Source organism: Abrus precatorius, unplaced genomic scaffold (genome assembly GCF_003935025.1).
Source record: "Abrus precatorius isolate BTA unplaced genomic scaffold, Abrus_2018 Scaffold10, whole genome shotgun sequence".
Classification (NCBI taxonomy): Eukaryota; Viridiplantae; Streptophyta; class Magnoliopsida; order Fabales; family Fabaceae; genus Abrus; species Abrus precatorius.
In genome coordinates this window covers 21,232,610-21,248,972 of record NW_020874292.1, presented here as the reverse complement: position 1 = coordinate 21,248,972, position 16,363 = coordinate 21,232,610, and the positions used below count along the sequence as shown (strand labels likewise).

General features: G+C 33.5%; 3 protein-coding genes across 4 annotated transcripts; all 3 read left to right on the top strand.

Annotated features, from left to right (window-relative positions):
- The first annotated feature begins 723 nt into the window (after positions 1-723).
- Positions 724-5,454, top strand: LOC113852037. Its single transcript, XM_027482296.1, has 3 exons — positions 724-2,260; positions 2,669-2,670; positions 5,442-5,454. Exon 1 carries the CDS (start codon positions 724-726, stop codon positions 2,209-2,211), a length of 1,488 nt encoding a protein of 495 aa, XP_027338097.1. The 3' UTR covers positions 2,212-2,260; positions 2,669-2,670; positions 5,442-5,454.
- A 53-nt stretch (positions 5,455-5,507) lies between these two features.
- On the top strand, positions 5,508-9,438 carry LOC113866506 (beta carbonic anhydrase 5, chloroplastic-like). 2 transcript variants are annotated; one of them, XM_027501332.1, is made up of 10 exons: positions 5,508-5,679; positions 5,903-6,000; positions 6,114-6,181; positions 6,910-7,068; positions 7,162-7,210; positions 7,379-7,492; positions 7,608-7,661; positions 8,114-8,199; positions 8,294-8,396; positions 9,005-9,403. In XM_027501332.1, exons 1-10 carry the CDS (start codon positions 5,520-5,522, stop codon positions 9,203-9,205), a joined length of 1,092 nt encoding a protein of 363 aa, XP_027357133.1. In that variant the 5' UTR covers positions 5,508-5,519; the 3' UTR covers positions 9,206-9,403. The 2 variants fall into 2 exon arrangements, with proteins under 2 accessions (XP_027357133.1, XP_027357137.1); XM_027501336.1 differs by lacking the exon at positions 5,508-5,679 and having other exon boundaries at positions 5,695-6,000; positions 6,910-7,008; positions 9,005-9,438.
- A 4,054-nt stretch (positions 9,439-13,492) lies between these two features.
- On the top strand, positions 13,493-14,075 carry LOC113853068 (protein PELPK1-like). The gene has a single exon (XM_027483516.1). It carries the CDS (start codon positions 13,520-13,522, stop codon positions 13,853-13,855), a length of 336 nt encoding a protein of 111 aa, XP_027339317.1. The 5' UTR covers positions 13,493-13,519; the 3' UTR covers positions 13,856-14,075.
- Positions 14,076-16,363: the final 2,288 nt, after the last annotated feature.

Genomic DNA, 16,363 nt, shown 5'->3' with positions numbered 1-16,363 from the left:
ATATATTTAATTTAAATAAATAAATTTTTAAACATATAAAAAATAAAATTACAAATAAATGTATAAGACAAAAAAGTAACTATGATAAAAAAAAACTTAAACAACTATAAGAACATAAATAAAGACACTCTGTAATTTCAACAAAGGATTAAAATTTTAATTTAATATTTTATTTATTTTAAAATATAATTTATTTAATATAATATTATAAATTTTAAATATAATATTTTATTAAATTTAATAGATTTGAAGTTTAAATCTAGTTTATTTATTTAAGTAAAATTTTTTAAAAATAAATTAAATGTATTATTTAAATAAACAAAATTAAACTAAGTATTAAAAAAGTTAGGAAGTAAATCCATACGTGTTTTGGTAGGTAGATAGGGTGTTATGGTTGGAGTAATTATTCCCTAAAACATTTATAATTGAAATGAAAAAGGAAGAAAGAAGTGGAAAAGGGCGAGGGAAGTCAAATGTGGGAAGAAGGGGCCTACCTTTGTCGTTGTAAAAGGTCAATGTCGATCACCCATCTAATTCCAACACCACCGCCACGTGATACTCGTTTGGAAACAGAGCACCCATCGAAATGACCGAAACACCCCTCACTCCACAACTAAGCCACCCCACCGACCCAGTCCTTTCTCGTCCATTCAAAGTCACCCCACTTCTCTCACTCTCAAAACAACTCAGTAAGCCATTCATTTTTTATTTATTAAATTTGAAATGGACGGTAACGGAGGGGGCAACAGAGCCGAAGCTGAGCGATGGCTTTACACCGCCAACAAACTACTCAGCGCGCGTGACTTGCACGGGGCTCGCTCATTCGCGATCCGGGCCCGAGAGTCCGACCCCACATTCGACCCGACCGATCTACTCCTCACCGTCATCGACACACTCATCGCCGGCGAGCCTCCGATCAACGGCCACCTCGACTATTACGCCATCCTTCAAATCCTCCGTTACACTCCCAACATCGAGTTCATCGCCGCTCAGTACCGCCGCCTCACCATCCTCCTCGACCCTCACCACAACCCCTTCGCCTTCGCCTCTCATGCCTTCACCCTCGTTCACGACGCTTGGTCTGTTCTTTCCAACCCCACCAAGAAAGCCATATACGACAACGAACTTAGGTTGCTAACTCAACCACCACCACCTCCTCCCCCTCCTCCTCCTCCGCCGCCTCCGCCTCCGCCTGCTCCTCCGGCTCCGACTGCTTTTTTTCCGATTCCGCCGCTGAACGCTAACCTCACTCCGAACCTCAACCAACAGCCTCAGAGGATAAGCCCTAGTGCAGTGACGGAGGAAGAGAAGACGAGTCGCGATGACAATGTGAGCGAGTTCCCTCGCCCGAGTGAGACCGAGGGGGCGAGTTTCTGGACCGCGTGTCCCTACTGTTATGTTATGTATGAGTATCCCAAGGTTTATGAGGAGTGTACTCTACGGTGCCAGAGTTGCCGGAGAGGGTTTCATGCGGTGGTGGTGCGGTCACCGCCGGGGTTGACTTCGAAAGACCATTCATATTGCAGTTGGGGGTTTTTTCCTTTAGGGTTTTCTGGAAATTTTAAGGATATTAGTGGCTCTGCTTCCGAATGGAACCCTTTTTCTCCTTTGTTTCCTTGTCCTGCGACGGGTGGTTCCAATAGGAGGTATCGGAAGGGGCCTTGGGTTTTTTATGATGACGACGCCACGGCTGCTTTTGTGGAGCTTTCCGACGCGACGGAGGATGATTCCGATGATGAGGATTGGCGGTACGTGAATGAAAATAAGAAGGGGAAGAAGAAGCGGAGGCGGAGGAAGAGGAAAAGTTCTGCTGCTGCTAAGGCCGGTGACGGTGGGAGTGATGTTAGAAGTGCACTATTTGAGAGACCTAGAAGGGGGATTCATAATAGTGCTGGCAATGGCACAGTGGGTAATGGCGAGGCTGTGGATGGAGCCTCTTCGGTGCCCATTGGGCCGAAGCAGGAATCTAGCAAGAAAGCTGTGTTGGGGGTTTCCAGGAGGAGGGGTGAGAGGAACTTGGGGAAGTTGGATTTGAATGTTGAGTTTAGCAATGAGGTGGAAGAGCCTGTTCCTGGTTTGAGTGGAGAGAATGGGACTGGAAATGCCGAGGATAATATTGAAGGGATTGGGTTTTTTGAGGGGCTTGATGAATTTCTCAGTAGCTTGCCTATTCTTAATGTTGTTGCAGATGATAAGGTTAAGGGTCATTAGTCTTTGTAGGTAGGCCCCTGCTTTTTGTTGTGATAGATGTTAATTGTATGTTGCAACTTGTCGCACCAAATGATGCTGACGAGCCTTTGTGAATTCTTATCGTTGTTAGTCTTCAATAAATTGCGGCATTACTTCCTCACTCTGCTTTGAATTATCCAAGGAGAATTACTTTATCTCATGTTCTGTCGAGGAAAGACTATACTACTCATTCAAGTTGTAGTTCAATCCTTAACTCTTAACTGTATGTGTGACAGTCATCTACTCATCTTATTTATATGTAGGTGTTATTTGTTGGAACACTAGCGATCTTGTTAGCAATACCCTGTATGTGAAACACTTCCCTCATGCATACAGGCGTTCTGTTTTGTGTTCATGTCTTGTTGATTCATGTAGATGATCCTAAGTTCTTCCTGATGATATCACGAGGTTTTCTCACTGTTTTTTTTTTGGGTTGTAGTGGTGTTTGTTCTGTTGTGTTCTTCTTTGGTATTTTGGGGGCCCTGCTCTCTTCTTTTGTGAGGTAAAGATTTTCTGAAAAGAAAAGTTGTTGCTGGTTTCCCTTTGTTCAATGCGGCGTTTAAATGCTGTGTATGGTAAAAGTTGAAAGAAGTTTAAATTCTCCAGAAGCTTTTGGCTTTGTACATTAGCTGTGCTCTCACTTAGGATCTTGTTGTTTTGCCTATTTCGAGTCTTTTCTCTCCATTTCATACAGACTTATAAAGTTTTTTTATTAAAAGCAATGCCTGGGTGTGGTGGTAATAACTTTAGGTCTTCGGCATTTTTAACTGCTCATGTAGTTTAAGGATACATTCATGTTCATTAGAGATTAGAGATAGCATATGGACTTTGTACTTGCCTAAGATTTTTAAATTGTCAACTAGCTGATATTTGCCTGAGTCCAATGGGGTATCCGTTTGGAATATTGCTTTTCAAGAGATGGTGCTAGCAACACACTAGAAATAGCATATTCTTTTCAACACACTATTTATTACTAGTTGAAATTTTTAAGAAATCATGAAATGATATGGGTCCTACCTCCAATTTAACCAATTCCATTCATAATTTTGGCTCCAGTAAAATTCAACCAACGGTGAATTATACATTGTTAGCCTTTCTCATTTCTTAAATATTTATGAATTGTGGAGTTTATTCCTGATGCTGCTTATCCGTATGGTTCTATGCTTATATTTTTTAAGCCCTTTGAGATATAGGCTAATAATATCTCCTCCTTTTATAAGTTTTAGTGGTGGGCAATGATTGTAAAAGCTTACGATTGGTTCAGATGTAGCTTCTTCCTATAGCTTTGAGCATTCTGATTTTAGTCCTTCACTTGATCCGATCAGAACAAATTATACTTTCTTTTAGCATTTGGGTCATGAGAAGAAGAAGTCCATAATGGTATCGAAACAATTCATCGACAGGGATCATAGCAGGTGCCTTAATTCATTATGCGCTGTTAGTATAAATTATAATGAATTCTACTAATCGAATTGTCACGTTGGTTTTCTTTTCTTTTCTTTTTTTGGGTCGACCTTTTTTTTTTTTGGCTCTTCCTCCTTTGGTATCAAAGGGTTTGGTGCCACACTTTTTGTAGACCTACACCTTTTTGTTTTTGACAATTGCCCACGCTTTTATTGGATCAACTATTTGCCCAACTGAACGGGTTTTACTTTTCTGTAAATCCAGTGAAAACATCAATTTTGTTGCTGATTCAGCGAAACATGAAATTAGCCTTAATGATCAATTTTCATCGTTGAAAAAAGAATAATTTTCATCTTGATAAGTTTAGTTCCTTATTTTGACAATTATAATTCAATTTGATATTGATATTATTAGATAATTTGGTCTCATTACATTATGAAATTAGTTAATTTAGGCTTTGAATTTGTCAATAATCATTAACTTGATTCTTGAACTTGGTAACTATTAGTTAATTTACGTTAGGAGTTAAACTACCTCGTGTATTCAAGTTGAGGGATAAAATGACTATTAATTATTAAAATTAAATAAATAGTTTTTTCATTAATTTATATTCAAAATTTTCAAAATCTTATTTTTTTATTTAAATAGTTAGATATTTATAATGCATTTGGGATATAGAATAATTTCAAAATTTTCAAGTACAAATCTTAGGGGACATTCGATAAACTCTATGGTAATTTGAGATTTTTTATTTCAGGTCAAATTTGGTATTTTAATTGGCGAATTTTCATTGAAAAGTTTAATAAATTTAGTTTGTGGATATCTTAAATAGAAAATAAAATTTTAAAAGTTTTAAGTAAAAAAAGTAAAGGAATTCAACTGTAACAATTCAAAACATAAGGATTAAATTTGACTAAAAATTATTTAGAAAAACTAAATCACATATTAACTATAGCTAGAACTTAAAATTACACTGAAGGCAAAAAGAAAATTGAGTTGTACTGAATTTATGAAATCTTGTCCTTGCAGTAAAAAGCAATAATAGCTATTTTAGAATGAATCCAGTAATTGGAAATATAAATGGTGTACAAGAATCTGCCGTACAAATATCATTTTCAAATGTTAAACAAAACAAAAACTAAGTTTTAACATGTACAAAGCTACAAACCTGGTTGTTCCTATTTTCTACTTCCTCCCTTTATATCTGTGCCACAATCTTTGCTCCTATTATGCATAGCCCTTTTGAGTCTCATCATTTCACCCTTGCTAACTTGGGTGCGGTTTGCTTGTTTCTGTTATAGTTTTTAATTTTTAAAAATTATATTTTAAAATATTATTTTTAAGAAAAAATAAAATAAAACTTATATTAACAATTAATTTTATTAAAAAAAATTTTAGAAATAAAAAACAAACAAACTTAAAGTTTCTAAACTTTAGAACTTCCCCACCATGATAACAGAATGAAATAATCAATAACTAAAGATATAAGTATTTATATTTTTTATTTATAAATATTAATGCTCATTTATATTCTTGATTTTTTATCTAACACATATCATCTATAATATTTTTCACTTTTTATTTCCTCTTTTCTCTCTCTCTCCATCCAAGAAGTGTCTATGAATTAGTTTTCAAGTATTTAAGAAAAAATAGGAAGATGCCGTAGTTATTGAGTGAAATATCGATAAGTATTTTTTAACTAATGAATATAAATAAAAATAATTTTAAAATGTTAAATGTAATTTAGATATATATTAAAATTGATCTTAATTATAGTTTTCAATAATAATAATAATAATAATTGGCAGTATGTGGATCGGATCTGATCTGATCTGTGATAATTTATTCATACCCTTGTTGTGTTCAGGCTTTTGCTATCTGTCACTATGTTGACATTCTTTTCTTCTGTGGACTTTCCATTTTCACCATACATAGTTGCATCTGTATTCCAGAACTTTCCGCTAATTATATTTACTTGGTTCTGCTCTCAGAAGTCAGAAAGTCAAAAGCATGGATTGACGGAATCATGGGCAACTGGTGGTGCTGGTGCAAAAGAATAACCTTTTTTTTTTTTTTTTTTTCGCTTTATTTTTACATAAGCACATTGGTTTCTCCGTCTTTCTTGGAGACAACCTAATACAAAAACATGCTGTGTTTGTTTACTCATGTAACCAACTTCGCACCCACCACCACTCTTTTTCAATTCCCAACCATGACTGTTCTATTCAGTTCCCAACTTTCATTTCAGTTTGAGCTCTCTTAATGGCAGTTCCTCCACCAATCTCTGTTTCAGCTGATCCCTTTGCTTCTTCCAAGCTTCTTCCTTTATCCTCCTCCACTTCTTGCATTGAGCCTCCATCATTAACGGTATTTCTTGTTATGTTTTCACATTTCACACATTATATGCTTGATCTTCCACGTGCCCATTTTGTTCTTGTATCTGTGAATTAGCTAATTATATAGTGACACTGCTGTCGTAGATCTTTGGCCGTACGCTGAAAAAGGGGCAAATTGAGCAAACCCATTTCAGATTGTTCACGGCTTTAAGGTGAGTGCTTGATGCAATAGTGTTGGATTCGCTTACTTGGCTTGTTTTTGTGTGAATTAAATTTTCATGTCTGGGGTGTTCATTACTTGCTAGTGTAATTTTCTGAACCTCCCATTGTTTTAGAGCAGAGAGATAATCTATCTCTGAAAAGAAAATATTTATCGAAGACGACTCGTTTAATATTTGTATGTAAATGTCATAATTCATTCGTAAATTCTTGATCTGCCAAAAATAAATGAGAATGATTACAAACCTTGAATCTCTTCTGAACATTGTGTAAATGGCATATTTATTAATATGCAATTAATCTCATTGGAGAGCTTGTACGTTGATAATATTTCATAGAGGAAACTAAGTATTCTGATCTCTTGCTAATTCGGGTTCTGGACTTGCAGATTCCTTATGATTAATTGCATATTGATACTGCAATCTTCTCTTGTTTGATAACTCCAAATCTTTTAATCCCTATTCTATAAATGAGGCTGATGCTTTGTGTAAACAGAGTCCACTGCTGTGGTTTTCATTCTTTGTAATCTGTATGTATGGGTCCTGATTCTGATATTTGCCTCACTGAATTTCGGTTTTTGCAGTTATCCTTAGAAGTAAGAACAGTTAATTATCATTAAAAAATTGAACTCTGAATTGAATTGTTCTAATTGTGTTGAAATTTGAAATCCATGGGAACCCTTTTTTTTCGAGACTTCTACACCTTGCTCTGATGTTTGTAGGAGAAGTCAAGGTTTCGCGTTGAAGGCTTCAATGGGGCCACCAGGATTTACAGAGAAACTTGATAACAAGCTAGAGACTTTAGCTGAAGCTGAAGAGGGGTGTGTTATATTTAATGATTTGAAGGATAGGTTTTTAAGTTTCAAAAAGAATAAATACATGTAAGCTACGGAAACACCCTGGCAAAAAATGTTAATTTTTTATGCCTAAACTAAGGGAGAGGCTTATTTAATGCTGACTTTGCTTTATGGCAGGAAAAATATTGAACAGTTTGAAAATCTTGCAAAGGCTCAAGCACCAAAGGTAATTTGTTCTCTTTCTTCCTTTCTGTTACTCATCCATATGGTCAAGCCTTTAGTTATTTATTGTATTGATTTATGGTTTGCTAGTTATTTCTTTCAGCTCATTTCTTCAATTTGCCTTCTGAAGCATCAGCAAATAAATATTCTTTACTAACAATCTCTGGAACAGTTTATGGTTATTGCTTGTGCAGATTCTAGGGTTTGCCCCTCCAATATTTTGGGATTTCAACCGGGAGAAGCATTCATGATTCGCAATATTGCTAATTTGGTTCCTCCCTTTGAGGTACAAGTCTCACTGCTATTGATTTGATTGTCTACGTTTACCAAATTATTATCATTGCTAAAGTGTGAATGAAAGAATTATCCTACTTGCTTCTAATTCCTTTTCTCTGATGCAGAGTGGACCCTCAGAAACAAATGCTGCACTAGAATTTGCTGTAAATACCCTTCAGGTAAGCTTTTTCTGTACCACCTATGAAGTGCAAGGTAGGATTTATCTTAGGAAACTTCTTATGCTTATATTTACTTCTTCACATTTCCTTTTGGGTGATTATTTATTAATTTAAAGTACAAAATTATTTTGGTTAAAATAATGACTGATATAATAATTACATCTTCTAAGGAAAAGGTTGAGTTTGAATAGAATGGGAAATGAAGGAGGGGGGATATGCCTTTTCTTTTTGCAGCATTATTATGTTCATTGCAAATTACTTATTAAGCATGGGACAAGTGAAGTCAACCAATAACATATCATTATATGACATAGCTTCTAATAGTTAGAGTTTGCAAGAAATATTTGTTGAATGTTTGAGTATATAAGATTCGAAAAGCTTTTTAAATGGCTGGTCAGAAAATTGCAAGATTTGTACTTATTTTTGAAGGGAGACTATTATTTTCATTGCAGGTTGAGAACCTCTTAGTCATTGGCCATAGCTGCTGTGGTGGTATACGTGCCCTTATGAGTATGCAAGATGATGCCAACGAAAAAAGGTGCTTAATTCTAGATGTTGGTTGTCCTTTTCACTTTCTTTAGTAAAAGTGTGGTGTAAACTTCTCACTTGAATATATATTTTTTTCCTAATAGCTTTATAAAAAGTTGGGTTGTCATCGGGAAGAATGCGAGAATAAAAGCCAAGGCTGCTGCATCCAACCTAAGCTTTGATGAGCAATGCAAGCATTGTGAGAAGGTGATATTTTTTGTTCTTAGATTTGAATGTGTAATTTGGCTGCTGAAATTTCGATGAGTTTATGAAATGTTCCCAATTAGTGCAAGATGGTTTCTGGTATTTGACCGCCCCCAGTTTTTTATTCTTTTGGGTTTAGACAACTAATCTTGAAGCCTAGTCCGCAGTTTCTCTGAATGTGCTTTTGGTGAATTTAAACATTTTATGTATTCATTTGATTTTTCATTTTATTCATCCTTCTCCTCAGTTTTGGATTACTATAGCCAACAATAATTTATTGTAGACATATGTTGATGCCCATATTGGGTTTTCCAGTGCTTCAAAGAAATAAAATTGGGCAAGATTAGTACTGACTGTTTAGCCTGGGTGCATAACCTGTCATATTTTGCCCCTTTATGAAAGTAGGATCTACATCCCTCAAAAGAAAATGAACACTTCTTTCTGAATTCTGTGTTCTTGAGGTTTTCATTGAATGTCTCGCTATCATTTTCTGCTTCTTATTAATTGATATGGATCCAAGTCTAACTAGCAGGAGTCATGCAAATATTAATCCTTAAAAAAACTGATTATGTTGAAAACTTCCTTATGCTTTTAAGTGCTTTTTTGTACAGGAATCAGTTAACGATTCCTTATTGAACCTACTTACTTACCCCTGGATAGAAGAAAAGGTCGCAAATGAAGAACTCTCTATTCATGGTGGTTACTACGACTTCACTGACTGTTCATTCGAGAAATGGACATTGGATTACCGGGGAACCACACTGGAGGAAAATGGCAGAATTTCTGCAAAAAACAAAATATTTTGGTGCTGAGTTTTTGTTTCTATTTTCCTGTGTAATGTATTGTGTTGCTTTTCTAAAATTGAGTTTGGGTAGGACTATAAAAGCATAGGCTGAGTATTTTGGTCCAATTTTAAATGATTGTAATTCGATTGATTTGAACATACCCCCTACCATTTCACTTGTCTGTTGTATTGCTTTTTGAAAATGTTAAGAGGTCATAATGTACTGTGGGCTTGATGAAATTTTTTTAATACATATTCTGCTGATGCTAGTGTTCCCCACTTCCCTTCCCTTTTTTCGGAAATGTAGCTATCTAGCTGTTACATGATTCTCTCTCAAGTATTGTCTATGTTCTTTTACCTCATAAGTCATTATGATATTTGTAAATGTCGTTTAAATCAAGCTCCTAGTCCTTCGCAATCTCATTTCCCACCATCTCTCTTGTGAAGAAATGACATAGTTACAAGGTTGTTAAACTCGTATACGGGCTTACGATCTTAAATAAGGAGATCGTATCAAATTGCATATAAACTTGTTTTTGGGTAACTTGGTTGAAATAGGATAAATTCAGGAGTTTACACCTGACTTTGAGTTTAATAAAACAAAGAAAATATCACTTTTTTTTAATCAAAATAAAACCATTTGGAATTAGTGCACTACTTTTCTTCCCTTTATGCAAGTTGTGAAACACGACATTTACAGTTAGAGCATGAAAATCACATTAATATTATATGATTTAGCTATTTAAGTATGATTTTACATTTACTATTGAGCTTTATTTTATTATCATGGTTTTTTAAACGTTATTTTTACATGAAGTGAATCTTACGAGTTTACGAGTTAAGTTTATAGACCCTACAAATTTATGTTAAACTCTCTAGTTTAACCACTTTGGTTTCAAACCACAGAGAAATACCTGAAACCTTCCTGTCTGCAAGTGTAGGTTCGGCCACCAAGCCTCTGCAATGTTCATTGCCAAACACAAGTGAAAACTAGAGACAGAAATCCAGTTGTGAAAACATAAACCTTGAAGACTTCACGTGGTTTCGCTTTTCATCTTACAAATATTTAAATAAACAATCGCGATGCATGCTCTTTTTAACCTTTGGTACATTACGCTCTTTTTTTATTTGGGTTATATGCACAGATACAATGAAAATCTTGGGGTTGAAGCTATACAAATTTACCTACCAATTATTGTTCATTGCTTGTGCAAACCATGTAGATAGTAGCATAGCACGGGTTGCCTAGTTCTACATTTGATGGGTTGAACGCTGATATTGATAATCACACCAATTTTTCATTATGATGTATGTATGGTGCTGAGTTTTTTTTTTTTTTTTAACTGGGGAAGCCTTTGATGAAGTTAGTGAGGACTTGGTTTCATAAAATTGATTGTTAGGTTACTCAAAAATATTATAACACACGAAGACCTCGAACTCTCATATTGGTACTGGATGGTGCATGCCTTAAGAATTTTTTACCAAAGATGTGGCGAATTGATGATGGCTAGGAGTTACCTTCTTCAGTATGGCAGAAAAAAGCTCTCAGTACATGCAATGCCATTGTGACAGCATAAATTCTTTCTTATGTTTCAAAATTGAAGAAGTTAATTCGTTCCATTTGTGTCAGATTAGCTTTGTCTTTATTCTGAGGAGTTTAAGTTTTATAATTTTGTGCTTCCCCGCTTTTGAAATGTCTAGAAATTTCATTTTGTTGACCGAATAAATGAATTTCTTGGATACAGCTATTCTATCCTATAGACTGTTATGCAGTTCATCAATAATTCTGTTTTCATTGTAGCTTTAATCTTACACACGTTCGTTTGCAGATAAGCATGTCTGGTATTATTAGCATATGAAATAATTAATTAAAATTGTATTTTGGTAGTTAGTTACCGTTAGTTTAACATGCATGTAAGGCATAATAGTATATTTATTAACACCTTATTCACATTTGTCACTTTTCAGATTGTGAATGCACAACGAATTGATTAGCCTACGTTTTCATTTTGTTATTTTGTTCACTTTATGTGATGGATATGCATATGTGCCACAATGTATGGCAGATGAAAAAATTATGCTATTTCATGGCATGAGAGGACCTGTTAACCACAGGAGTTTTGTGTCGGGTTCTTGATCCCATGAAACAAATCGATGACAATGCATTGCCAAGACAATTGCTGCGACATGGTGTTCCTAATCCAGAGTTTCATGCTGTGACAATACCACCTTAAACTAGTATTTTGCTCTACTAACTAGTACTACTATTGAATCGGCTTCTCATTTATATTTTGTTGTTGCAATTAGAGAGTGGCTCTATCCAGGTTTTATTCATATTTTATGAGTGCAGAAATTCCTTCCGATATAGCCAAATTAAGCTATGAGTAACATATGTGTTCCTTAACTCCATCTGTTTTATCTTCAGGTAGGTAAGATTTGTGGGATTCATTCATTATCTATACACATAAGGAATCATCTAGGCATACATTTTCATCATAGTTTGTATTGCATTTCTCTACAAAATTTCGAACTTATGATCAGTTGAAGTTCCAGATGTAAGACTAAGTATTTCAATTAAAACGTTAAGGTAGTGCAGCCCCCCAAGTAGAGGTCACCTATCTGTACTACAAGAATCAAGATGGAGTAATTTCCATCACAGAATTTAAGAACCTGCCACACAAAGAACAAGTTGCTTCTGATTTCATCGTCCCTTACAAAAAGCATAAGTTTTTTCACAAGTACGAAGTTAATATTCCATCCTACGTACAAGAGACAAGGCTTTTAAAAATATAAATTTAATACTTCTAATGAATTGTACAATGATATATGATATAACAAGTAATTGAAAGTAAAAATATGTGGTTAACGACTCTAGCTCTATGGTAGAGAAGAACCTGATAGGTTGATGTACATGTGGTTGTGTCCGAGTTTAAGATGTTATCATGATAACTTGTACAAAAGCCACATACCTAAAGGGACAACTTGTCACGTGCCATGCCAGCTTCATGCTTTGGATTTGAGCCTCCAATGGGACAAAATGTTTCATCTTATCATCTGGTAAAAAAAGACTAGAGCCAATAAGTTCTTATCTCAATGGCTACGTGCCCAAATTTTATGAATTAATTTTGTTTTGTCTGGGAGAGGTTCATTCTCTGCATTGTCACTTCCCTATTCAACTAGTTGCACCACGTGCTTCAGTCACGTGAGTGGAATCCAAAATATGAAATGGGTCATGCCTTTGATGAGTTATCAATATATCAACAATAATAATTTAAGTAAAATAAAAACAATTGAAAATTAAAGTTACTTAAAATTTAAAATTAAGAACATAATTAGCTCAAAATATATTAGGAGGATAAAAATTAGATGTAATCCTAATTTAAAAAGCAACAAATATAATTAAGCTATAAAAAAGGAGAAATATGTCAATTTTCACATCCATCTATAAAACTCCATTTAGCTCCGTTGTTTAACAGATAGAGTTTGGAAGAAGATATAAATAACTTATAAAAATATTTTATAATTTTTATATACTTTTTTATATTTATTTAAATATTTTTCAGTATAATTTATCAATATAATTTTTTAGTTTATTCTAATTTGTCATAAGTTGTCATGTAAAGAAGAGTTATTGAATAAGTGTTTAATTAGGATATTTATTCAAACTCAGCCAAAATGTGTCCTAAATAAATTTTAAAAAAACTATTTTGTTAAAAAAAATTGCTTTAATTTATGAAATTTTACATATAATTTTATTAATAAAGCCATTTTTATAATTATTGCATCAATTAGTTTCTTGCGGTGAATGTTAGACCCGAAAATTGCTTTTCCATTGAATTTTCTATGTTAGAATTGTGGATTCGTCAGAAGAATTCTGATTTTTAAATATGAAAGTGGATTCATCAGAAGAAAAACATTCCTTAACATCTATTTCAGACTATTTAATCCTAGGCAGTTTCATTAAAAATAAATTTCTCAAATAGAGTCCAATTTGAATTAACAAGGAGATGCACTAGCTGAAGTTGGTTTCACCAAGAACAGATTGCACTCTGCACTTCAGAAGAGTCAAAATCGAGTTTATCATTGTAATAAAAGTAAGCAAATTAAAAATATAAAACAAAAAAAAAGGTTCAAGTTTAAAAGCTTCTAATGATTGGTATTATTGACATTTGACAGGTACCTTTATTATAATTATTATTACATTACATTTATGTTGACACGATGAATATGTAAGAATTTGGACGAACCATAAGTTATCCTGAATTGTCTATAAAAGGGCACATGTAACATCTCAAAAAGCATTATCTCGAGCATAAGAAAATCATTTTGCATAGCTCCAACAATGGGTTCTAGCAATTTCTCATTCATTTTACCTCTCGTGCTTCTTACTTTTGCATCTATGATGAGTGACACAAGGGTTGCAGGAGCACGTAACCTGCTACAATCAACGTTACCATTGCCAAAAGTTCCCAATGTAGACTTACCTCCAATATCTGGTCTGCCACCACTGCCAAAGCCACAGTTACCTTCTGTACCTGATTTGTCAATGCCATTGCCACTACTGCCACCACTTCCAAAGCCAGAGTTGCCTCCATTGCCAAATATTCCAATCCCTGGAGCTTCTGAACTGCCAAAGTTGCCTAAAGTAGCAATTCCAGACGTTGTGATAAACCCATGAGCACCTAAAGTTCTTGAAATGAATTCTAGTAGTAACTTGTACTGTTAATTCTTGAATGTATTATTTATAATTTGTGGTGGTTCTGTTGGGGTTTCTAATTTTTATTTTATGTATGTATTGATATGTTACATGTTATGTTCAGCTTTTAGGTTGTTTGAGTCAGTTTTACTACAGCATATTATTCCTTGTGACTTTAATGTATCAGACTTCTTATCTTTAATTTCTTTTTATTTGGTTCAAATCTTGAATTTCTGAACCCTGTCATTAAGGAGGTAGAAATATCTTTCAATATGACCCATCTAAGGATATCAAATCAAATACTTTCAAATTGGTCCTTCAGTGATAATTAATGCAATCAATTTTGCCTTTCAAGGACTAATTAGTTTCATGACATTTCTATTTTCAAAGGAATAATTTAGCATAATGGAAAATGGAAGACTGAGATGATGTTACTTTAATCTTGAGAGAATCGAAAGTAACATTTGTCTTAATTTTTATTATAACTTAGTCTTTAATATTTTTAAAATATATCTGATAAAATGGATAACAAAAATTCAGTGTCACTCATCGTTATTTTAATATTTTATTATTTAAAATTTATATTTATAAAAAATTTGATATATATATATATATATATTTAAATTAGTAATGAGTCCATCATCTTCAATCTCATTATTTTAAAAGTAATAACGAGCACAGCATCTTCAACCCCACTCTCTCCCTCTTAATCTCCCAACACTCTCCACCAAATGCTTGCTCTTACCTTACCGCACAAGAAGGGTGAAAATTGAACTAACTTGAAAGATGAACAATCAACCCATAAAATGTTTCTTCATTTAAAGGGTTTAAAACATGGTATAAGTCCTAACCAGAGCCAAGGTGAACAAATCAACAAGAATTGAATTAGAAGAAATGGGCACTGACAAGAAAGCTGTTACCTTGGTTCGGCATGAACTGTGGGACGGGTTGGGTTTCCTTGTGGTGCAAATAGTGAAGTTCAAGAGGCTAACATTTTGGGAGCTAACATGGGACTTGACAATGCTTGTTGCTGGAAATGCACACTAACTGAAAGCGAAATTTCGAAGATGGCATAGAAACTTGTGAATAGTGATAGTGATTGAAACTTGTTGATTTTTTATCAAAAAGAAATTTGAAAGAAGCCTGTATGTTTGAATGTAATCAGAATTTGGTATTATCTCATGCAGATACAGAAAGGAATTATATATATATATATAACAGAATTAACTAATGATCTTAATAAAATACTAACTATAATGACAGTATTAGAAACAAAGAATTTGATATAATAGCTAGTTGACTGGCTTTCTAACCAAAACCTACTAAAATTGAACATATGAAACTCAATTTCATTATTAATTCTGACAATTTTAATATGTCTGTGAAATTGTGTCCTAACTAGATTAATAAAATTTTGAACCAAACTTTTATTTCAGATTTAGATTTAATTAAAAACAACTAAGTGTGTTTACTAAAATCATCCATCATGGTCATAAAGAATCTATACCTTTGTATTGATGATATGCTTATTGGTCTCCACATATTCATATGAGTCAATTTAAAAATATCATTTTTCTAGCGGTACTGTTAGAAAAAGATAATTTTACTCGTTTAACTAAATGATAATTGTCACAAATGAGCTTTGAATTATATTTCATATAAATTTTTTTTATAAATAGTGTATAAAATAGAAGATAAAGAATGGCCAAATATGCACCACCAAAGATCAAAATCAGAATTCAAATCATTACGGTGGTCATTTGAAATTGAGTTTACAATATTTGAGTGTAGTTTGATGACACTTATAGGTTCAATCAATATGTATATACTATTTTGAATTTTAGCACATCTAATTATCATAAGTGAATGGATCTCTCTTATGATACAAGATTCCTGATTAAAAATCAATTTACAGCTGAGCATATTAGTCAATTTAGAAATATATATTAAATTTAAAATATGGCATGTAATTTGATACCACTGATTATGTGTGTAACACTGTCTAAAATTCAAGTATGAAAATTAAGATTTTTACCTGTATTATTATTATTATTATTATTATTATTATTATTATTATTATTATTATTATGCTAAGATACGAAGAGTGTAATATCATGAGCAAAATTACTTGGTTTACTAAATGGTTTGAGTCAAAACCAATATTTTGCAACATGGTTGTACCATTCTTTCCTTTGTTAAAGCAAATTTTGTTCAACATTATTGAATAAAATCTTTAACTCTTCTAGGATTGCATTTCCTAACTTTCTTTCTCGTTGTAATAACAACGAGAATATTTTATTTATGGAAGGAAAAGGCTCCATAAGCTGAACTGTTCATTTAGTCCCTTAAGAAAGCATATGGCATGTTCAGTTTTTTTTTTATAATCTTTCATTGTATTGGCTGATTTGCAAGAACATTGTAAAGTACATGAAATAGTGGATTGTAAAAATTCTAATTTTTCCCATTGTATTTTATGATTGATGAAATAAG